Consider the following 24,906-nt stretch of genomic DNA (forward strand, 5'->3'; position numbering starts at 1 on the left):
TTTTATTTTGAAGAGCTCACTTCCTGTGATGCTAGATTTGATGCTCGCTTCCTACGTGCTCAGTTTTGGTAATGGTTTGCTAACTTTTACTCGAATTAGCATCAGATTTTGTGATTTTGTCTTGACTGCGAGTTGTTTGTGAGCGTTATCGTTGCAGAACGTCTTTCAGTTCAGTTTGTTTAGTGTGACTTTCTCTCGTTTTCTTGTCGACGAGTTGTTGACGTTCAAGCTGTTTACAGGATTGATAACCTTTGATTTCCTGTAAAATGTGATCACCCTCCACATCCAATGAAGTAAAATAACAGTTAAATCGTAGTTAAAGGTTAAAGCTCTTGCAGATAGTTGTTGCATGTGATTCTTCAATATTTGCTGTGTTTTAATCGGCAGTGATTGACGTGCAGCTCCATAGAGGACAGATGTGATGTCTTCTTCTGCAGTCACTGAGGACGAGCTGGAGGACGAGGTGGAGTTCGTGTCTGTGAGTCTGCCTTCATTTCTAATCTGAGTTATTAGGCCAGTGGTTTGCATCTAGGTCTTCACACTTGAGGACTGGATGTGAGTCTGTGTGATACAGCAGAACTGAATGATTGATCTCAGCCTGGTGTTTCAGGAGGGCTCTCTGAGACCGGTGCTGGAGTGCATTGACCTGCTGAGTGATGGAGAGGATGAGGGAGGCATGTCTGCCACACACACCGTGAGTTCAGTCATACAGCCATTACACAAACATCATAGCTCAAGCCCTGTAATAGTTTTATGTGATTTTCTGCTGTTTTGGCAACTGTAGTGATCCTAACAGCTCCAAGACCATGAGTTCAATTCTCAGAGATTGCGTGTGTATCCTAAATGCATTGTAAGTCGCTTTAGATAAAAGCATCTACCAAATGCAGAAATGGCATGTAAATGGTGGTGGTCTTAAATTTCCATTTGCATTTTGATTGTGTCACACTCTATGAAAGATCAAGTGATATTTGGCATCATGGCTCATTTAATAGCGAATAACTTATGGCGCTTTTCCACTACACAGTACCAGCTCGCCTCGGCTCGCCTCGACTCGGCTCTGTTTGGTTTTCCACTGTGTAAAAGTTGTACCTGTACCGGCTTCCAGGTACTTTTTTTTAGTCAGTGTTGGGGTAGTTACTCAAAAAATGTAATTAGTTACTTCTGTATATTGTAATGAGATTACTAGTTACTGCATTTGAAAAGTATTAAGTAACTTCACTACTTATTACTTTACTTTTTTTAGGGCCCTATAAAATCAGTTTTATTTTTTCTCAACTCCTTTTTAATGGTTACATTTAATTGTATTCATCAAAAAGCATGTCTAATTAATTTAATTCATAACACTTATACATTTTCACAGCAATTTATTAAAAGTTTAAATTACATGTTTAGGGCCCTATGAAATGTTTTGTTTTTTCTTCAACATATGTTTTATTTTTTTAGCATGTGTAATTATTTAAATGCATAAAAACAACATTTTCCCCTCAGAAATTCTGTTGTGTATGGTATTTAGATTTTTCTGGTTATCAAATGAAGGCATAAAACATTCATTTAGATTTTCTTTTAAATATAAATTGCAATTCTTTATTCTTCTTCTGAGAAATATATTTTCAATCTGAGTATGAACAATAAACACAAACTATGCAGCATATAGTAAAAACTATTGCACAAATCGTCTTCAACAATACAGTGCAAAAACAGTGCAAATGATTCACAAACTACACACAAAATGAGTGAGAAATGTTCGGAGTGCAACAGAAAAAAAATAGTGCAACTATCTTTATGAACTGTATAATTATATAATGATTTACATAATATACATAATATAAATGATCGATCCGTTGGCTGTAATCTGTGTCAGAATCGATTTTACCGGGACATCGCCTAGCAACCCAAGACATAAATCCCAGTGCTTTATCAGATATATCAGTTTCATCCTTGTTTTTGATTTGTTTTATGTCAAAGTACTCTGTCGAGTGTTTTTTGTGCTTTTTCGGAGAGTTTTCTCATGCAAATGTGTTATTGTGTTGTTGTATTCATGCACTCACGACACACTTTACTTTCACTTTTTTTTCGTTCATTTTCCAAAGCAGTAGGCTATGTTAAGTAGTAGTTCAAAAGACTACTTATTGGTTTAATATGGGAGAGTTTGAACCAATCTGGGCACGGGGGTGGGACTAAGCGTCACCAATCATTTCTGTTTAGCTCAGAGGAATGAAAGCATTGGTTTCTTCTGACGAATCAATGTTGTCAAAATGCGATGACGTAATCACGTACACTATGGCGCCTCTAAGCGCTAAGATAAATCGTTATCGGGAAACCCAGCCCAGAACTTTACACACAGGCAAACACGGCATGTGTAACGCAGGAAAGCTCGTTCCTATAGTCTACAGTCGTGGCCAAAAGTTTTGAGAATTACATAAATATTGGAAATTGGAAAAGTTGCTGCTTAAGTTTTTATAATAGCAATTTGCATATACTCCAGAATGTTATGAGGAGTGATCAGATGAATTGCATAGTCTTTCTTTGCCATGAAAATTAACTTAATCCCAAAAAAACCTTTGCACTGCATTTCTTGCTGTCATTAAAGGACCTGCTGGGATCATTTCAGTAATCGTCTTGTTAACTCAGGTGAGAATGTTGACGAGCACAAGGCTGGAGATCATTATGTCAGGCTGATTGGGTTAGAATGGCAGACTTGACATGTTAAAAGGAGGGTGATGCTTGAAATCATTGTTCTTCCATTGTTAACCATGGTGACCTGGAAAGAAACGCGTGCAGCCATCATTGCGTTGCATAAAAATGGCTTCACAGGCAAGGATATTGTGGCTACTAAGATCAGAATCAGAATCAGAATCAGAATGAGCTTTATTCCCAGGTATGTTCACACATACGAGGAATTTGTTTTCGTGACAGAGCTCCGCAGTGCAACATAACAGCGACAGAACAAAAAACACAATAAGGAATAAAAAATACAAAAAAATACAAGTAGGTGGGTAAGGATTGACAATATACAAATTGACAAGTGAAGTGAAGTGACATTCAGCCAAGTATGGTGACCCATACTCGGAATTTTTGCTCTGCGTTTAACCCATCCAAAGTGCACACACACAGAGCAGTGAACACACACACACACTGTGAGCACACACCCGGAGCAGTGGGCAGCCATTTATGCTGCGGCGCCCGGGGAGCAGTTGGGGGTTCGATGCCTTGCTCAAGGGCACCTAAGTCGTGGTGTTGAAGGTGAAGAGAGAACTGTACATGCACTCCCCCCACCCACAATTCCTGCCGGCCCGGGACTCGAACTCACAACCTTTCGATTGGGAGTCCAACTCTCTAACCATTAGGCCACGACTTCCCCATTAACCATTAGGCCAATGTATGGCAGGTATATTAAAAAGAGCATTTATGTATGTACATGTATATTATGTGGAAAAATTGTAACTGTACGCTAAGTATGTGTGTTTGGATAAATAAGTGTATGTGTATATAAATATAAATATAAGTAGTATAGTGTGTTCCATGTATGTACATGTATATTATGTGCAAAAGATTTACGTGTACGCTAAGTATGTGTGTTGGATAAAAAGTGTAGTGTATATAAATATAAATAGTGAAGTGTGTCCCACAGTTATTATCAGCTGTTCATAAGATGGATTGCCTGAGGGAAGAAACTGTTCCTGTGTCTGGTCGTTCTGGTGCTCAGTGCTCTGTAGCGTCGACCAGATGGCAACAGTTCAAAGAGGGAGTGTGCTGGATGTGAGGGGTCCAGAGTGATTTTAACAGCCCTTTTGCTCACTCTGGATAAGTACAGTTCTTGAATAGATGGGAGGGTTGTACCGATAATTCGCTCAGCAGTCCGGACTACCCTCTGTAGTCTTCTGAGGTCCGATTTAGAAGCTGAGCTGAACCAGACAGTTACTGAAGTGCAGAGGATGGATTCGATGATGGTGGAGTAGAACTGTTTCAGCAGATCCTGTGGCAGGTTAAACTTCCTCAGCTGGCGAAGGAAGTACAACCTCTGCTGGGCCTTTTTCACAATGGAGTCAATGTGAATGTCCCACTTCAGGTCCTGAGAGATAGTGGTGCCCAGGAACCTGAATGACTCCACTGCAGTCACAGTGCTGTTCATGATGGTGAGTGGGGGGAGTGCAGGGGGGTTTCTCCTGAAGTCCACGATCATCTCCACTGTTTTGAGCGTGTTAAGCTCCAGGTTGTTGAGACTGCACCAGACAGCCAGCTCTTTAACCTCCTGTCTGTAAGCAGACTCGTCACCGTCCTGAATGAGGCCGATGAGTGTGGTGTCATCTGCAAACTTCAGGAGCTTGACAGAGGGGTCCTTAGATGTGCAGTCATTAGTGTACAGGGAGAAGAGTAGTGGGGAGAGAACACAGCCCTGGGGAGCTCCGGTGCTGATTGTACGGGTGCTGGATGTGTATTTTCCCAGCCTCACTAGCTGCTGCCTGTCTGTCAGGAAGCTGTTGATCCACTGACAGACGGAGGTGGGCACGGAGAGCTGAGTTAGTTTGGGCAGGAGGAGGTTTGGGATGATCGTGTTGAAGGCAGAGCTGAAGTCCACAAACAGGATCCTCACATAGGTCCCCGGTCTGTCTAGGTGTTGCAGAACATAATGCAGTCCGATGTTTACTGCATCGTCCACAGACCTGTTTGCTCTGTAGGCAAACTGAAGAGGATCCAGCAAGGGTCCAGTGATGTCCTTCAGGTGGGCCAGCACCAGTTTTTCAAATGACTTCATGACTACAGACGTTAGAGCCACAGGCCTGTAGTCATTTAGTCCTGTAATTTTGGATTTCTTTGGGATGGGGATGATGGTGGAGCGTTTGAAGCATGAAGGGACTTCGCACAGCTCCAGCGATCTGTTGAAGATCTTTGTGAAGATGGGGGCCAGCTGGTCAGCACAGGATTTCAGACAGGCTGGTGTAACACAATCTGGGCCTGGTGCTTTTTTCCTTTTCTGCTTCCTGAAGACCTGGCGCACCGCATCCTCGCTGATCTGTATTGCAGGTGTGGGGGAGAGGGGGGGTGCAGGAGGTGTGAATGGTGAGAGCGCTTGATTGGAGAGGTGTTCAGGGTGGGTTGCAGGAGTTGTGAGTGGTGTGAACAGTTGTTTGGAGAGGCATTCAGGGTTGGTTGCAGAAGTTGTGAATGGTGAGAGCGGTTGATTGGAGAGGTGATCAGGATGGGTTGCAGGAGCTGTGAATGGTGTGAACGTTTGTTTGGAGAGGCATTCAGGGTTGGTTGCAGGAGTTGTTATTGGTGTGAACGGTTGTGTGGAGAGGTGTTCAGGGCAGGTGATGGGTGTTCTTTCAAACCTGCAGTAAAACTCGTTCAGATCGTCTGCCAGTCGTTGATTTTCCACAGTGCTGGGGGGTGGTGTCTTGTAATTGGTGATCTTCTTTAGGCTTTTCCACACTGATGCGGAGTCGTTCGAAGTGAACTGAGTCCTTATTTTTTCTGAATAATTCCTCTTTGCCACTTTGATCTCCTTTTCCAGTGTGTATTTAGCCTGTTTATACAAGACATTGTCCCCCTTCACGTAAGCATCTTCTTTGGCCTGACGGAGCTGTCTGAGTTTTGCAGTGAACCACGGTTTGTCATTGTTGTAATTTAGTTGAGTCTTGGTAGGAATACACATATCCTCACAGAAACTGATATATGATGTTACAGTCTCTGTGAGCTCGTCCAGATCGGTGGCAGCAGCTTCAAAAACACTCCAATCAGTGAGGTCAAAACAAGATTGTAAATCCTGCTCTGCTTCATTAGTCCATCTTTTTACGGTCCTTAATACAGGTTTAGCTGATTTTAGTTTCTGCCTGTAGGTCGGTATAAGATGAACCAGAAGGTGATCAGAATGTCCCAAAGCTGCTCGTGGAACAGAGTGAAATGCATCCTTTATTGTTGTGTAACAGTGATCCAATATATTACTGTCTGTGGGACAAGTAACATGCTGTCTGTATTTTGGCAGTTCACGGGAGAGATTGGCTTTATTAAAGTCCCCAAGAATGATTAAAACAGAGTCTGGGTGTTGTTGTTCTGTCTCTGTGATCTGCTCAGCGAGTTTCTGTAAAGCTGAGCTCACATGCGCTTGAGGAGGGATGTAAACACTAACCAGAATGAACGAATGAAACTCCCGCGGCGAATAGAACGGCTTGCAGTTAATGAAGAGCGTTTCGAGATTTGAGCAGCACGTCTTCTTTAACACAGTTACATCTGTACACCACCGTTCATTGATATAAAAGCATGTCCCGCCGCCGCGCGATTTCCCCGTTGATTCTGCGTCGCGATCCGCTCTAAACAGCTGAAAGTCCGGCAGATGGAGCGCGCTGTCCGGTATGGTGTCATTCAGCCAAGTTTCCGTGAAACACAGAGCAGCAGAGTGGGAGAAATCTTTATTTGTCCGAGAGAGCAGAAGCAGTTCGTCCGTTTTGTTGGGTAGAGAGCGGAGATTTGCCAGATGGATGCTAGGCAACGGCGTTCGAAATCCGCGTTTTCTGAGTCTCACGAGCGCTCCCGCTCGCTTTCCCCGCCTGCGCGTCCTCTTGAAGCGTGTGATCAGGGCAGCCGCTCCGCCGACAAGAATGTCCAGCAAAACATCAGAATAGTCGAAAACCGGTGAAATATCGGGAGATGTGTGTTGCCGAATATCCAGCAATTCGTCCCTGGTGAAACTGATTGCAGGAATATAACTAAAGACAGGACAAACTAACAAAAACACAAAAACAACTGCAGAGCACGTCACGGAGGCAGCCATCCTGTATCGGCGCCACTCAGAGTATTGCACCTAAATCAACAATTTATAGGATCATCAAGAACTTCAAGGAAAGAGGTTCAATTCTTGTAAAGAAGGCTTCAGGGCGTCCAAGAAAGTCCAGCAAGCGCCAGGATCGTCTCCTAAAGAGGATTCAGCTGCGGGATCGGAGTGGCACCAGTGCAGAGCTTGCTCAGGAATGGCAGCAGGCAGGTGTGAGCGCATCTGCACGCACAGTGAGGCCAAGACTTTTGGAAGATGGTCTGGTGTCAAGAAGGGCAGCAAAGAAGCCACTTCTCTCCAAAAAAAACATCAGGGACAGATTGATCTTCTGCAGAAAGTATAGTGAATGGACTGCTGAGGACTGGGGCAAAGTCATATTCTCAGATGAAGCCCCTTTCCGATTGTTTGGGGCATCTGGAAAAAGGCTTGTCCGGAGAAGAAAAGGTGAGCGCTACCATCAGTCCTGTGTCATGCCAACAGTAAAGCATCCTGACACCATTCATGTGTGGGGTTGCTTCTCATCCAAGGGAGTGGGCTCACTCACAATTCTGCCCAAAAACACAGCCATGAATAAAGAATGGTACCAAAACACCCTCCAACAGCAACTTCTTCCAACAATACAACAACAGTTTGGTGAAGAACAATGCATTTTCCAGCACGATGGAGCACCGTGCCATAAGGCAAAAGTGATAACTAAGTGGCTCAGGGACCAGAATGTTGAAATTTTGGGTCCATGGCCTGGAAACTCCCCAGATCTTAATCCCATTGAGAACTTGTGGTCAATCCTCAAGAGGCGGGTGGACAAACAAAAACCCACTAATTCTGACAAACTCCAAGAAGTGATTATGAAAGAATGGGTTGCTATCAGTCAGGATTTGGGCCAGAAGTTGATTGAGAGCATGCCCAGTCGAATTGCAGAGGTCCTGAAAAAGAAGGGCCAACACTGCAAATACTGACTCTTTGCATAAATGTCATGTAATTGTCGGTAAAAGCCTTCGAAACGTATGAAGTGCTTGTAATTATATTTCAGTACATCACAGAAACAACTGAAACAAAGATCTAAAAGCAGTTTAGCAGCAAACTTTTTGAAAACTAATATTTATGTAATTCTCAAAACTTTTGGCCACGACTGTAGTAAAGTAGCGTAGTTACCAATATTATTAGTGTAATTCTTTACTTCGTTAGTTACCCAAAACAGTAATATCGTTACTGTAATCCGTTACTTTGTAAGTCGTTACCCCCAACACTGCTTATAGTACACCGTTCTTACAGACGCCTTTCTGATACTGAAGTGTTTATTGGGAGGCAGATGAGAAGGACAAACGGGAAGAAGGGGTGTCAGAAACAACAAAAAACTCTCCTGCTCCTCCCCTTTAGTTACTGTGCTCCATTAGCGCCCCACCCCCCAAACACACCTGATAGAAACACCTTGTTGTGTGACTGATGTCTGCAAGGAGTACATGTGGATGCAAGTAGGGACTGACTGCTATTTAGGCTCAAGAGTCTTATATCAATGGAAAGCTGGACACCTGAAGATCAAAATGTATATCTCCGATTTCATTTCTGGTATGCAAATTTTTCCGCCATTTTGAATTTTGTTTAAAACCTACTTTTGCGAACTAGTCCGTGGTTTTTTGCGCGATCGGAACCAAACCAGTGCAGAAATGTTCTATGGAGTCTGAACATCAATAATTATCGAAAAAAAGTTTACATTTCCATTCACGGTCGCTAGGGGGCGCAAAATTAACATTGTGGGAGGAGCCTATTTTACTAAAATGGCTATAACTCCAGAAGTCAATGAGATATCTTCACCAAACTGGGTACACATGTATATGAGTTCAGTCTGGGGTCACAGTAAAAAAAACCGCGGCGATTGGCCACATGGTGACGCTATAACATGAAAAAAGCCTAAAACAGGCTATAACCACCTGACCGTTAGTCCGATTGACTTGAAAATTGGTATGCAGTGTCTTGGTCCAAGGTGCCATGTGTATCTGTAAGGACATTGGCGTATCTCAAAAAGCTTGGCCGCCATCGGCCAATGAACTTTGAGCACCTTTTAGACACGGTTAACAGAGGCCAATCGGAACGAAACTCGATGGGCATGTTCGACTCATGGCCCTAGAGGTCTGTAAGAATTTTGAAAGAAATTGGCCACTAGTTGGCGCTAATGAGTTTTTTTGGCTCCATAATCACGTGGTGCTACACAGATTCATAAAATATGCATATCATTTGATTGATCTCCTCATAATGCACAACTTTGCCTCAAGAACCATTGCTGTCAATCAAATCATTCATTAATTATTCACAAATATGTTAAAAACCTACTTTTGCGAACTAGTACTAGGTTTTTTGCCCAATCAGGACCAAACTACTGCAGTAATATTCTCTGGACTCTCTAGATCAATAATTATCAACAAAATGTTGAATTTTGTCCTTTGGTTAGGTATAACTGGGTCATTTTTAAAAGGGGCGTGGCCAAATATACTACAAAGTCTATGAAACCTAAACAAAAACTCAAAACTTTACGAAACTTGGTGAAAACATGAAGCAGATGACTCTTAACAAGCATGCAAAGTTTCATGGAGATCGGACCATAGGTGGCGCTTTATGGTAAATGGCTTCAAATTGGTTGAAAATGCTCATATATTCACCCAAACACTAGATATTCATATCATATGATAGATCTCCTCATTCTGAACAACTTTGCCTCTTGGACTAATGCTGTCAATCAAATCATTCATTAAATTTTCACAAATAAGTTTAAAACTTACTTTTGCGAACTAGTCCTAGGTTTTTTTGCTTAATCTCGATCAAACCACTACAGAACCATTCTCTGAACTCTCTAGATCAATAATTATCAAAAAAATATTTAATTTTGTACTTTTGTTAGCTATAACATGTTAATTTAGAAAAGGGGCGTGGCCAATATACCCAAAAACCTATAAAACCTAAACGAAAACTCAAAACTTTACGAAACTTGGTGAAAACGTGTCAGATTACTCTGAACAAGCATGCAAAGTTTCATGGAGATCGGACCATAGGTGGCGCTATAACAGCAGAAAAGGTCTAAAAAACTGGTAATTTTATAATATGTTCTTTACATAATGTACACAAAGGCCTATTAATACAAACAGAAAGCCCACAAATTATCACAACTGTGTAAAATAATGCATAATTGCATTCTAAACAAGCATGCAAAATTTAAGAGAGATTGGACAAAAAAAAAACACTTGAGTTAAAAAGGTTTAACACAGTGATGTTTAAAAAATTGCCATTTATAACCAATAGATGGCAGTGGAAGACCACTAATGGGCTCATTTAACAAACTTAAACAGTATTGTTCAAAGGTTTCATAGATTCATGCCAAAACATTATAAAACCCACTGTTACAACATTTTAATTCTCATTGAGGCAAAGTTTTTCATTTTATTCATACAGACATATCAGATTTGACACTTTTACCACATTATGATTACAGTGAAACCTGAAAATGACATCTAAACTCTTAAAAAGAAGACTTGCAATTGTTTTGTGTCACCTATGACTTAATTAAATTATCTATATCTGCAACAAAATATGTGTGCATATATGTCTTTGTATGTGAGTATGTATGTCTGTGTATGTTTGTGTCTGTGTGTGAATATGCTTATAGAGTATTGATATACTAGTTTAATGACTTCATTTCAGTGTGTGTGTCTGTCTGTTAGCCTGTTCTCCATTTTGGATGCGTTTAACTGTCAGCCGTACATCCAGGTTGGCCGAGACCACCTCAGAGGCCTTAATGTGCTTGAACCCCGTAATTGCTGCTTGCAGCTATATTATTTATTTGTTTTTGCATGCATAAATGGCATCAAGTTTTTGTGTTTAAATGCTCTTGTTTTGTCCCTGATGTGCTCAGGTTGAGGAGCAGGTGGACAAGCAGAGGGCTCATGCTATGTCCACGCTGGACAGATTGGCACGGCAAGTTGCTGTGGAAAAACTGGAGAGACGTGAAAAGTGCAAAGCTTTTAAGGTTGGACTTTTCTCAATCCTTATAGAAGTAAAAAAAATGCATAGGTGCATGTAGCATCACTGAAGATTAAAGGAACTGTTCACCCAAGAATGAGTGAAAATTAGTTTGAACACATTTGGAGTAATGTAGCATTGCATCACTTGATCACCAAAGATGGGTGCCATCAAAATGTGTCCAAACAGCTGATAAAAACATCACAAGTAATCCACACCACTCCAGTCCATCAGTTAATGTGTTGAGGAAAAAACTAATCCATCATTTGGATGTTTTAACTTTAATCCGTCGCTTCTGGCCAGTATCCATAATAACTCTTCCTCCAGTGAAAAAGTCTATGCCTTCTTGTCCTCTCATATAAAAATTCACAACACCCAACTATTTTGCACTGTTTTGGCTTGTAAACAGTGCTTGATCTGTGCAGATTTCACTCCTGATTCAGACCAGAACACTTTTTTTAACTGGAGAAAGCATAATTCTGGATTATGGGCTCATAGTTTAGCCGGAAGCAACGGTTTGATGTTAAAAACATCTCAATGATGGATTTGTTTCTTACAAACATGCAGCTTTTGGCTTCACAACACATTAACTGATGGACTGGAGTGCTGTGGATTACTGGTGGATAATCGTGATGTTTTTATCAGCTGTTAGGACTCTTATTCTGACGGCACCCATTCACGGCAGAGCATCCATTGGTGAGCAAGTGATGTAATGCTACATTTCTCCAAATCTGTTCCCATTCCCAAATCTATTACTAACAACTTAGATTGTGAGTAAATGTTCAGCAAATTCACATTTTTGAGCTGTTCTTTTAAGCGCTGATTTAGAAAATGAATTGGAAAAATAAATGTGTACTTTTTGTATAAAGTTAACTTTTGTGTTTGTAGAGCTGCTTTACAGCAGAAGTGAATCATTTGCTTCTTTGAAACTGTGTGTAGTGTCTAAAGCGCTATAGAAATGAAGGTGACTTGCAGTGCATGTTTAGAATCATTGACATGGATAACAACTGTATTTTGTGATTTTTGTATCGTAGGAGAAAATAATTTCGCAGCAAGCACATGGGCGACGTGAGCTGTCGGTCAGCCATGGTAATAGTGGCAGCAGTGATGCCAAGCGCTGTGTGGATATTTGGCTGAAGATGCCAGGTCTGTAATGTTCGTCTAACTTCATTATTTCCAGTAGTAGAGTGTGTTTGGTTCTCCTGCTCACGTTCTCTGGATTGCTCAGGGTTACAGCCAGGCACGGTTAACTCCAGCTCGCTGTGGAGGCGCAGATCGGCTCCCGCTGCAGCCAAATGTTCCCCTCAGACCTGCCCGGTCATCAACTGCACCAGAGTCTATGACAATGTTCCTCTGCTCGAGGGTCATCTTAAAAGGTACAAGTTCAGAAATTGCTCTGATTTTTAGGGGGAGCAGTTGAGGTCTGTTTGACCCACTTTAAGTTTTTATTGCTAGGTTTGATCATTCACCCTGTGATCCCACGATTACGCTGAGAGGCAGCCCTGCTGCTTTCTATGCCTGTGTGGCCTGTGGGTGCTACTTTCACTCCAAGTGTGCGTGGAAGGACCACGTGGAGTCTAAGGTTTTAATTTTCAATACATTTTTTTTTCATCTTTATGATTATTGATGTATAAAGTAATACCCCCCCCCCCCCACTGCATTTTTCAAAGTAAACATATTAATGCATTTTTTATTAAATGTTAAATAGTTTAAAAAAATGAACACATTTATTTAATGATGGTAATATAACGGTTTCATTTTGTTCTGTGATTTCTGAAACCTGACATTCTGTATGGATAGTTTATTCACAAGTCAAACCCAGATGCAATGTTTAACAAAAACCCATTTGCATTGTTTGTGTAATTTAATGCACTTATCATTGAAGCTCTACAAGTTAAATATCACCCATGAGTGAGAGCATTATTCATAGAAATGTTAATGCTGAGAGCTAATATGCATTTGTTTACCTGCGTTTTGAAGCAGTTTGAGTAGTACAGAGCAGTGTTTTGTGCTAGTGAGATGAGGAAAGGGCAGTGTTGCAGCAGTGCACCTGTTTTAATGCCCTCTCAGGCCCTTACAGATAAACGGGCCAGTTGTTGTCATACTTGAAAACATCTAAGTCTGAAGGCATTGGCACTCAAATTGGAGTAGGTCCCCCAAAAAATGAAAATTTGCTGAAAATGTACTCACCCTTAGGTCATCCGAAATAGATGAGTTTCTTTCTTCATATTTTTTGCTCCTTTTCTTTGTGTCGCTTCCTGCCTTGTGCCCCTGATCATTTTCTTTTTTTCATACATTTTTTTGAAATGATACTATAAGAGCACATAAATGGCAAAGCTGTTTTAACTGCGTGCGCCATGCATAATTTGTCCGCTATGATGATGCATCATAATTCTCATAATGCAGAAATTGTTTAAATTAGTTGTCAAATCGTATGATTTTTCTTTGATGTCAATTAAATTTTTATTTTAAACATTATTGTAATCAGTTCGATAATTTATCAGTACTAAAATTGTTAGCTGTCAGAAATGATTTTGCTTAATATATGGGTGTAGAGCACACAATGGTCACAAGGGTGCACTTCCGAAAAAAAAAAAAAAAAAAAACTTTAGTGCATTGCACCCCCAGTCTTTCAATGCCAATCTCATCTACTCATCAGGAGAGAAATTTGCACAGATCAAGCACCATTTACAAGCAAAAACCATTCTAAAATGTAGCTGCAAAGAACTAGCGGTGAAAAAAGCAGTCGCTGTGGTGGCTTCGCATCGGTAGCATCGGACCAAAAAGGCTGTGCTCGAAACCTAGAAAATGTCAACTTTTAATTTTCCATCGGTCTTGGTATACAATGTAACTAAAGAAGAGTCAAGTATAAATAAGAAAAATATTGAAACTCTTTGGTCATTTTTGAGCGAGACGCTAACGGTCGAATCAGATTCAATGATCGATGCTAAGCTGCAGCTAAGAGACAGCCAGAGATCGGCTGAATGGATACAAAAACGGTAAAACTCAACTGATTAACTCTAGAGGAGTTGGAAAATTAGCATATTTTCGAAAAGGGTGGAGTGTTCCCAGAGGTGGGTAGTAACGACTTACATTTACTTGAGTAATTTTTTGGGGTAACTAATACTTTTTGGAGTATATTTAAAGATGGGTACTTTATACTCTTACTTAAGTAAATTTTTGTGGAAAAATCTGTACTTTTACTTCGTTACTATGGGCGACGCTCCTCTCGTTACTTTATTTTTATGCAATAAATGTTATAAATGCTTCAGTTTATTCCAAACGCGGCGTCTACTCTGGACAATGAGCGATGCCCATTCGTGAATGATTCATTCTTTTGAGTCAATTCTGTTCAAAGGCTTGATCAAACCAATTGGCAAACGAGTGAATTGGTTCATGAATCAGTTTGAATGAGTCGTTCAGTTCCCTGCCGCACGCGCTGAGCGTCTGAAGTGGTTCACTCGGAGTTGTAAAGTTTAACATCAGCAGCGTTGAAAACGTGTCTGGAACTGCACTGAATTGAAAGCAAATCTGCAAAGGCTATTATTCGCTTGCGATGGAGATCCTTATTAGATGAACACCGCGTGTGCTGTCTACTGTTTAACAGGTAATAACTTGGGCTACATTCGATTACAGTACACGATACCACTGTGACATTAGTTTGTTGTACGTGTGTGGCTTATAACAGAGGGGAGTCAAGTTGAATGCAGCTTCCAAAAGACAAAAAATAGCCGATTAAGATTTTATTAATTTTAATACAATCACACTGGTCCAAGTACGTTCAGCGAGTCATATTATCAGCTGCTAAATTCAGATCTGTGATTGGTTGCTGGCGCTTAGCCAGAAATAGATGTGTTTATACAGCGCTGCGCATTATAACCAATCACACATGATTCTTTTGAGCTTATTAAAGCATTGGCCAATCAGAGGCGTTCAGATGAGTCATCACTAAAATGCCGGTGCTTCCTTCACTCACTCACTGACTGAATACCTCTTTCTGGTGAATTCTCTCGTCAGAAACAACAAAGTGCAGATGTGTGAACGAATCTTTAATTAAGATATTGATTTCACAGTGTTAACAGTTTCAGTGATTTTAATGGGAGTTTCTCAGAGTGATTGAAATCTAGACCATCAGTGAAAATGATCTTTAATAATGTAAATGTTATTTGCAAATCTAAAGAGACCAATCTTATGGTTTTTGGCCACACTGGTCAGACGTTATAAGCTATATTTCTTTTTTATTATCTTTTGACCAGTAGATGACACTACTCGTGTGCCCTCAATTCATGTTCAGAATCTGCTAAAGCGCTGCGGAGAAATAGCCTCATGTCCATTTTTGCTCAAATTTGTTAACATGAACGGCTTGGTCTATCGGAAATCTTTTGCCAGCATGATCTGAAGATTATCTGAGCCACTTTTGGTGAGAATCAGGCACATCATCAAAGACAAGTCTGAAAAAATAGATTTTTCTCAAAATTGTGAAAAATCTTAAATCTCGTGTGTTTGTGCAATTGACTCTGTTTGAGCCAAGGTATCAGATATTTCTTTTTTTTTTTTTTTACTTCTCATCATGGGTGGCCTGAGGATGAGTAATGTTTAATTTTTGGGTGAGTTACTACTTTAAGACCAAAACTAAAGTTGAACTCTATCTCAAACTATCTATATAAAAATATAAGTTTTTACCTCATTGTCTTATGAGAGAAATTATACAAAAAAAAGAAGTGTCATGTAAGCCATGCTGTTGTCTCTCGTGTTTGATGTCATCTGTAGGTGTCTTTCCCTGACACTGATGGTCACAGCCGTTCCCAGAGCTATCAGCTGATTGTTTGCTTTGCATGTCCTGCCTGTTACCTCCTCTTCAACATCAAGGAAGAATGCCTTGAGCACATGTCTGCAAAGAAACACTTCACTCAATCCATCACTCTCTGTGGTGCGTGGTCTTCAACAATCAAATCTGAATCACACATTCAGCAGGCTCATTATGTCCAGCTGTTTTGAGACAATTATTTCATCCTGGATCTCTGAACGATTCCTGTTTTGTTTCCTTTTCTTTAACATTTTACTAATGTAATATTTTGATTTTCAGAGATGAAACCATTATGCTTGCCTATACCAGTTCCACGGTATGCAAAGAACCGTTTAATCGCTCTCTGTAAGGACGTTGACTTCACAGTCAAATGCACAGCCTGCTCTAAGGTGCTCACCTCACATATGGAGGCAAGAGCACACTTCAAGTAAGTTTATATTGGCGTTTCTCTGATTCGAATTTTATTTTTCTCGGTCCATCTGACATGATGCATGTGTTTGCGTGTTAAAGGTGCCCTCGATTTTAGAGCCTGAGTACCAATGGTGTGAAGACCCTCTTTGTGTTGCTTAGTTTATTTTAAGACCCGAAAAGTCTTAAGCAAATGGATAACCCAGGATAATAAATGGATAATTCTTTTGTTTTGTTTCCCAGTGTGCACTGCAATAATGGCTGCGCTATTGTCACTGCTGATCAAAGCAAGGCTGAAATCATGAGGACGATGGCAGTCATGGGTCATTGCTCCTCATGCCCCAAACCTTTTTTTAGTTTGGATAAGATGGAGGAGCACGGAGAGCTCCTGAAGCATGAGGTGAAGAGGGTGAGCAGCATGGACAGGGCCCTTCTGTACTACAGCAACTACTGTGAAATCCAGAGCACTCAGAAGGCCACGGCATGTGGGAGCGATTCAGATGGGCCTTCAGTTAAGAGAAAAAGACTGGCCAGCTTAGATTCCCAACTTGAATCCAAAAAATGGTCACAGCTCGCCTGGTTCTGTGAGTGCGGCCTACGCTTCATAGAGGAGGATCAAGCAAGGAAGCACCTCCAAGCCGCCAATCAGATCTTTCACAAATGTGCGGTCTGTGGCAAGCTAATGGGCGAATTGTCCATAGCGCGCTTGCACATGAGCCGGTTCCACGGTGGTGCTCATTTGTCCAACTTCCTCTTCCACTGCAGACAGTGCAAAGTGGAGATGCCGAGGATGGAAGACATGATGGCCCATGTTGGTGTAAGCCACAGAGGGCACAACTACTACCAGGAAAGAGAAGACACAGCAGACGACTGCGTCTCGTCCAGTATGTCCCCCAAACCGTCCACCAGTGCGCAAACTGAAATCACCAGGCCAGACATGTGCTCTAGTGTCTCGCCTCCCAAAGCCGAGTCTTGGCTTTGTCGGATGTGTGAAGACCTCTTCGACTCTGAGGCGGCGGTGCGGAAACACTGCGGAGATTTGAGCAGCCACAGTTTCCAGAGGTTTGCCTGTGGCCACTGTCCGCAGAAGTTTTTCAAAGACTCAACCCTGCGGCGCCATTGTGCCAATGAGCATGGTGGGGACATAATCCTGCGCTACTTCTGCGGGCTATGCGATAGCATGCTATACGACACCGAGGAAGACTTTCAGGAGCACTACAACAGTCTGCACAGCCAAGATTACTACTGTTTACAAGAGACTCCGAATAATTCCCAAGCAGCCATGGAAAACACCACTGAGAGTCCGACTGCAAGCCCTGAGCAACTTTGTCCTTGCATGGGCTCTGAGAAATCCAGGGAGGAAAGGAAACCTATATTCACAAAGTGCATGAAACAATTGGCCACCGAAGATAAATGCAGTTACTGCTGTCGCCAGTGTGACAAAAACACACCCACCTATGCCGAGATGAAGACGCACATCCTCCTGACACACAAGACCCAGGGCAATGAGAAGAGTTTCGATGTTCTGTGCACTGTTTGCTCACACAGCCACAAAGATATACCCAGTTTCCATTCACATTACCACAAGCATCACTGCCAGTCAGAGCCTTGTGCTTCTTCACGAGCCAGCGGCGCAGACGAGAAACCGGGCACCTCCTCCAGCATAATAAATGCCAAGGAGATCTTCCCTCAGAGTAATGGTAAGGTATCCATTTAGTATCTGGATTGATATCGAGTTACTGGCAGGTTTTTCCTCTTAATGATGACTCAAGCTGAATTATAGATCAAAACCTCACTTCAAACTACAGCAATAAACCAAAATGTACTCCACCAGTCTGTATAACATCATGTTTATCATGATTTTATATATATATATATATATATATATATATATATATATATATATATATATATATATATACACAGACACACACAGTGGGTACAGAAAGTATTCAGACCCCCTTAAATTTTTTACTCCTTAATATTGCAGCCATTTTCTCAAATCATTTAAGTAAATTTTTTTACCTTGATGTACACACAGCACATCACATCAAGTATTCAGACCATTTGCTCAGTATTTGGTAGAAGCACCCTTTTGATCTAATACAGCCATGAGTCTTTTTGGGAAAGATGCAACAAGTTTTTCACACCTGGATTTGGGGATCCTCTCCAGTTCTGTCAGGTGGATGGTAAACGTTGGTGGACAGCCATTTTCAGGTCTCTCCTGAGACGCTCAATTGGGTTTAAGTCAGGGCTCTGGCTGGGCCATACAAGAACAGTCACAGAGTTGCTGTGAAGCCACTCCTTCATTATTTTAGCTGTGTTCTTAGGGTCATTGTCTTGTTGGGAGGTGAACCTTCGTCCTAGTCTGAGGTCCTCAGCACACAGGATATCCCTGTATTTGGCATCATTCATCTCTTCCTCGATTGCAACCAGTCGTCCTGTCCCTGCAGCTGAAAAATACCCCCACAGCATGATGCTGTCACCACCATGCTTCACTGTTGGGACTGTACTGGACAGGTGATGAGCAGTGCCTGGTTTTCTCCACACATACCGCTTAGAATTAAGGCCAAAAAGTTCTATCTTGGTCTCATCAGACCAGAGAATCCTTCAGGTGTTTATTGGCAAACTCCATGGGGGCTTTAATGTGTCTTGCACTGAGGAGAGGCTTCTGTCGGGCCACTCTGCCATAAAGCCCTGACTGGTGGAGGGCTGCAGTGATGCTTGATTTTCTACAACGCTCTCCCACCTCCCGACTGCATCTCTGGAGCTCAGCCACAGTGATCTTTGGGTTCTTCTTTACCTCTCTCACCAAGGCTCTTCTCCCCCGATAGCTCAGTTTGGCCGAACGACCAGCTCTAGGAAGAGTTCTGGTCGTCCCAAAAGTCTTCATTCAAGGATTATGGAGGCCACTGTGCTCTTACGAAGCCTAAGTGCAGCAGAATTTTTTTTGTAACCTTGGCCAGATCTGTGCCTTGCCACAATTCTGTCTCTGAGCTCTTCAGGCAGTTCCTTTGACCTCATGATTCTCATTTGCTCTGACATGCACTGTGAGCTGCAAGGTCTTATACAGACAGGTGTGTGGCTTTCCTAATCAAGTCCAATCAGTATAAATGAGGAAAAAATATATAAATATATAAAAAAATATATTAAATGATTTTAGCAAATGGCTGCTATATAACAAAGGGTGAAAAATGTAAGGGGGTCTGAATATTTTCCGTACCCACTGTGTGTGTGTGTGTGTGTGTTTGCTCTTGTTTTGTATCATATCAGGACACAACTCTGTATAATGACATGTGTATGACACAGGTATTACAAGGAGAGGGTGACTTATGAGGACATAACCCATGTCCCCATTTTTCAAAACGCTTATAAATCATACAGAATGAGTTTTTTTGAGAAAGTAAAAATGCACAAAGTTTCCTGTTAGGGTTGGTGTAGGGCCATAGAATATACAGTTTGTACAGTATAAAAATCATTACACCTATGGGTTGAACACACTTTTCACAAAACCAAACATCTGTGTGTGTGTATGTATGTATGTATGTATATATATATATATATATATATATATATATATATATATATATATATATATATATATATATATATATATATATATATATATATATATATATATATATATATATATTCTGATTTTGTTTTTTCAGTCGATGAGTTTCAAGATGTAAAGAATGCCATTACCTCAAGTATTCTTGAAAAAGAGGTGACCGTTTCACAAGGTGGTGATGGTAGGTTTACTCTTTCCACTGCTTATTTATTTTGTTTAGAAGTGGTACTTTAGTCCGTTGGGATGTTGTGTTGTAACTGAGTACTGTGATTCAGCAAATCAACAAAGTACATGGAAAAGTAACATTATTTCTCCGTAGGTGCATTTGATCAGGACTTGAAACTGGCTTTGGCTCTGAGTGCAGAGGAGGCCAAGAAATCCAAAGAGCTGGATATTGGTAATAATTTAAACTCGACATATTTATGTAGTAATGCTACCAAAAATCGTATATTTCTGAACCGTGTCAGAGCTCATTGAGCGTATGCTGTTCATTCATTAATGCGATGTTTATTTTGCCAGCTTTACATGCATGAACAGTATTTTCATTGTGGGTATGTTTCATTTTCTTGGGCTTTGGCCCAGTGTGATATTTCTTGTAATAGATGGGATTTGGGGCAGAATTCATGAGCACACGTATGGTGCGGTGTTTTGTCTGTTTCTTGTTTTATGGTTTGGGTGTAACTGTGCAGATGTTGAATGTTGACACTGAAGCATCATGTTAGTTTGAGTAATCACTGGTGAAAGACCCACAAATCATACAACATTTTCATTTGTTTTTATCTTAACATTCATATTAATGAGGTTTGTTTAAAAAAAAAAAAATAGCCTTTTTATTTTTTACAAATATTTGCATTCTCATTTTGCAGAGATGGAAGAAGCCTTGAAAAGAAGCTTACAGGAATTTTGAAAAGGGAAGACATTATCCGAGTGTTTTCCCATGTTGTTCATGCACTGTACTGATTAAGCATGTATTTCTTTTCTTTCCGTTTTTCTTAAGTTTAAATAAAGGAAATGATTAATTATTAAGCCATATCTTGCCTGTCCCTGTCTGAGAGATCTCACTGTGTTCTGGTGGTTTTTGTCTTTTCTGTGATGTCATCTTGACCCTAGAAATGAATCCCCCCTTCCTTTGTTTGAATGTCCGAGGCGAACTCCTCCACTCTTGTCTGAATGAGTGTATTACCAAGGAAAGACCCAGCCCATATTTGTAGATGACACTCAAGACCGCTGGAAACTGCTAGAACTTGGTCGATAGCGATGAGAAGTCCGATTCATTTAAGCGAATCGGCTCTTTTGGACGATTCATTTCAGCGAACAGGTTCCATTCACTGAATCTTTTGGGTGGGTCATGCGATGTGGTCAAGACGAGTTGCATGATATTAAGTAAATTTAATAATGACATTTAATCATATACCGTTGTATACTACTATCACTATTTTTAAAAATCACTTTAAATTACAAACTAATGTTTAGCCTGCTACGTGTGTAAAAGCGTGTCATTGACACTGACACTGTGTAACTACAGCATTGGCTATGTTTTGTGCCAGATAAATGTCTCGCATGCTTGGAAAAAGATTGTGTTGAGTGTTTAGAGCCCACTTTACAGTCTCGCACACTGTTCGGTGATTTAAAAACGCTGTGCGAATCGATTCGACTGAATCATTCAAAGTGAACGATTCACTGACGGACCGAGCATCGCTATGCTGCACGGATTGTCTGCTCCGGTTCGTCCTGTAGGTCACTGCACCAGTGAAATTACTCATTAACGCGACCAGCAACAGCTATAATGGCACAAGCGAAAATTAACGCCAAAATGAGCGATGCATCAAATGTCAAATTCAGCCGAACGATTTCAATGGCGGACCGGTCCGGACGATTACTGGAGTCTGGATCAGATCGAGACCAGGTGAGATTTTGACCGTCAGATCGGTACACACTAAATCCAGAAAGATCCATCAAGTTGACTTGATCAAAGTGAATGCATCATCGCCGCGACTGAACATTAGTGTGGATCAATATCTGAAGATTTCAGGAGACTATAAGTTTTCATCATACAAACATATCTGTGTGTAAACTGTGAATATGACATTTTCAAATAGGATTGTTCACATGTAACTTACGTCTATAAGAATTATAAATAAACATTGTTTTAGAAGTGGTTTTGTATGTTGTTGATTACAAATATCTCTTAAAGAATAATAATTCTAATTAATTATATCCTCCAAACTAAAAATTCAGAATTGAGGGGCAAGAATATGCAATAACCAAGACTAGGTTGGAAGGTGGATTTTGACCTGTGTTAAATTGTAAATCATGACCAAAACAGTGGCTAATCTGCATGTTACCTTTGGTTGCTGGGTGTTTTTCACTGGCTGTGTTTCTGTGAGTGAGTTTTCAGGGTTGTGTCTGGAATGAAATCATCTCCGTCCATCTCTCTCAGGGTGGAGGCTCTTCGTGAGGAAGCCACTGCTATGGAGCAGGAGAGAGAGAGTTTGATCGAGAAACAGTCCGGAGATGAGGAGCGTTTGTGACGGTACGTCCTCTGTGCTGCGTGACCATCGCTTGTGGCCTCTGATGGACAACAGATCAACATTTCCACTTTTGTTTCAGGGGAAAGGGAAGAGCTCTCTCTGACCGCCTCAAGGCTCCTGGACAGGATGTTAACGGTGAGCATTTCTGTGGATATGATCCGAAACGAGCAGCAGGAAGAGGCCTTGAAGAAAGCCACGGCTATCATGGATGAGATCGCTGGGAAGGTGCTGGAGGACACGGAGGGGGCCAGAAAGCGTCTGCAGGCCCTTCACGCGGCGTGTGTGACCGATGCGCCCCCTGTGCCTCTGGATCAGAGGTTTCAGAGCGTCGTGATCAGCTGCGCCCTGGAGGACCAGAAGAAGATCAAGAGGCGCCTCGAAACCCTCATCAGGAACATAGACCACGCAGAGAAAACCATTCAGATGATGGATACCCAGAAACCAGATCATTCCAGTCTCGCCAATGGCAAATAGAGGATGAGTGCCACACGTGCCTTTGATAGCCTTCAGGACAACACACACACACACACACTCTCCTAACACATAGGTCGGAGGTTTTATAACCAATGATGACATCTTGGTCTTATGCATATTTATTTTACTTCTGTGTTTTTCACTTAGAGAAAAAAGCTAAACTGATAGAACTCTAAAGTTTCTTTTATTAACTAATATGAAGCAATGCAAAATCACTGTAATTCTGTTGGTATCGACTGACATTCGCGCTGGAAGCCCCGTGAATATGATTTGACTGGCTTGTGATTATTTTCAGAGCAGCAGCACATGGTTTTCTCTCTTGCTCTGTACAATCTAATGAGGTTTGGCTCTCAGCTTGCTGGGAATTTCAGTTGTTAGGATGGTCTTTACAGCAGCGCAACACGGGCCTCTGCAGTACAATAAAACAGTTCAATAAAAATAGCTTTTTCAGAACAGAGCCAAGTATTAGCGGTGCACAGACAATACACACCAGTCACAGAACGATCCCATCAGACCTTTAATCATAGTCAAAAACAAATCACTTCAAATGACTACAAAAATACACCGGTGGTGACAGATGCTGCGGCTGGCATATTCTTAATGTCTACTAGAAAACAACTGAGCAGTTCTTGTATTAGAAATAAAGATAACTGTATCCTTACAGTATATTTAAGATAACCAAGCAATAGCATGATCAGGAATTAGATCAGATCAATAAAGTGCCTTTAGTTCATTGTAGTGTCGCCATCATTTCACTGCAGTAAATGAGAAAACCAACGATCATCACGTGAAGCTGAGGAGCGCAGTAAACATACATGAAGGCCGTGGAGGCAAAGTACCAGGACTCCACTTTCAAACAAAAATGCAAGGCATGCGATTCATGAACAATACAATCAAGAGCTAAGCCACATGAAACAAGTGAATGGCAAGAGCACGAAAGCTGCTTTAACTCAGCATTATCCTCATAAGACATTGTATCAAAGTAGCAGGGGCGGTCTGTAACTATAGATTTTAAAGGCTGAGTTCATGGACGATATGATGGACCCAAATCGAGGAAAACATTTAGCACATCAATTTTCCGATCAGTCGTGTCTTAAGGCTCTGGGACTTTGAGAGGCTAGTGTCAGTCTTAGATCCTCTAGAAATGCACATAAAATAAACTCTTCTGAAATGTTTCTTGGCTGATTCCTGTACACATCAAAAGCCTGATACTGTGCTGAACATCAGTGCGATTTAGTCGGGTGATGTGTCACTGGTAATCTCGAACCCTTACTCAAATATACACTGAAAACAGTGAGTTTTATACATTGATTGTAAATTCATGGGTCGGAGTAGATTTTGACTCGAACTTGCTTAAAACATGTATTTACTTTCCAGTAACTAAGACTATTGATTCCAGTAATTCAGACGGCAGGTGGTTCAGTATGTGTGCAGCATCATAACTGGTGCAGATGTACATGTGTATCAGAAGGACTGGGCGATATCCTGAAGATGTCCTACAGAACATGTTCACAATCCATCAGCAGCATACCACAGTCTTAGAAAGAGATCTTTTACTTCAACTTCAGTTGCAATAGCAGCAATAGTAAATAGCTAAATATTTTTAATGCTAGAAACAGTACATTTAATGCATTAAAAATAGAAAAGAATACATTTAAAAGTTCATGCACATTTAAGAGTCAAAATTAAAAAAGAGGGGTTAATGTGTAAATAAGTGTTAATATTTATTGCTTGGTGTGAAAATAATTAAACAGCATTTTGTTCATTTAGTGAATAGTGTGAAAACATGCCTTGAATTTTACTGCATTTAAGTTTTAACATTTTAATGTCTTCACTTTTTGGCTAGAACTACTTTGAAATGGCATAAAACAGCGATTTTCTTCAATGTCATCTTCATAAAGGCTAAATAATATCAAGATCTAAATTCTAGTAGCTATATCGCCCAGTCCTCGAAGGACTCAGTTTCACGCTGTAATATCTGCCCGCGCTGCCAGTTGTCACCAACTGAATAAAAAAAACTACAACTTTTCTTCATGTTTCTTCTCTTATAATATGACAGAGATTCAGAAGAGGATGCTGATGCATATCAATCATATTGAGTTCATCTGAAATATTTAAAAATCTGTCCATTTACTAACACTATTTACATTTCTCACAAGTACGTAGAGTTTAGAAACATTTGGCACTCTGTTAAATGTTACGAATTTAATTAAGTCATTCTATTTTTCATACAAAAATACCTATAAGAACATGTGGATTGAAACTCGTGAGAAACACATCTACACAACTTTTAAGGGAAGATTGTGACAGCAAATGATGCGACTCCATCGATACA

The 24,906-nt window shown here is 40.9% G+C and overlaps 1 protein-coding gene and 1 pseudogene across 4 annotated transcripts; both read left to right on the top strand.

Moving 5' to 3' along the window:
* Positions 1-20,592, top strand: LOC132110990 (E3 SUMO-protein ligase ZNF451-like). Of its 4 annotated transcripts, XM_059518148.1 has the most exons (14): positions 93-293; positions 388-478; positions 611-694; positions 10,674-10,787; positions 11,815-11,926; positions 12,009-12,156; positions 12,236-12,362; positions 15,551-15,710; positions 15,867-16,014; positions 16,239-17,695; positions 19,667-19,747; positions 19,886-19,963; positions 20,086-20,117; positions 20,433-20,592. In XM_059518148.1, exons 2-13 carry the CDS (start codon positions 422-424, stop codon positions 20,097-20,099), a joined length of 2,580 nt encoding a protein of 859 aa, XP_059374131.1. In that variant the 5' UTR covers positions 93-293; positions 388-421; the 3' UTR covers positions 20,100-20,117; positions 20,433-20,592. The 4 variants fall into 4 exon arrangements, with proteins under 4 accessions (XP_059374129.1, XP_059374131.1, XP_059374128.1 ...); XM_059518146.1 differs by lacking the exons at positions 93-293; positions 20,086-20,117 and adding an exon at positions 1-68; XM_059518145.1 differs by lacking the exon at positions 20,086-20,117.
* A 760-nt stretch (positions 20,593-21,352) lies between these two features.
* On the top strand, positions 21,353-22,571 carry LOC132111216 (BAG family molecular chaperone regulator 2-like; annotated as a pseudogene).
* The last annotated feature ends 2,335 nt before the right edge of the window (positions 22,572-24,906 follow it).

Source organism: Carassius carassius, chromosome 30, assembly GCF_963082965.1.
Source record: "Carassius carassius chromosome 30, fCarCar2.1, whole genome shotgun sequence".
NCBI lineage: Eukaryota > Metazoa > Chordata > Actinopteri > Cypriniformes > Cyprinidae > Carassius > Carassius carassius.

Bases quoted from the DNA above. Each gene is read 5' to 3' on its own strand.
- LOC132110990 (XM_059518146.1), top strand. From the start codon at position 422: ATGTCTTCTTCTGCAGTCACTGAGGACGAGCTGGAGGACGAGGTGGAG. The intron at 12,157-12,235 runs GTACAAGTTCAG...TTTTATTGCTAG, and splicing joins CTCGAGGGTCATCTTAAAAG to GTTTGATCATTCACCCTGTG. The intron at 12,363-15,550 runs GTTTTAATTTTC...TGTCATCTGTAG, and splicing joins AGGACCACGTGGAGTCTAAG to GTGTCTTTCCCTGACACTGA.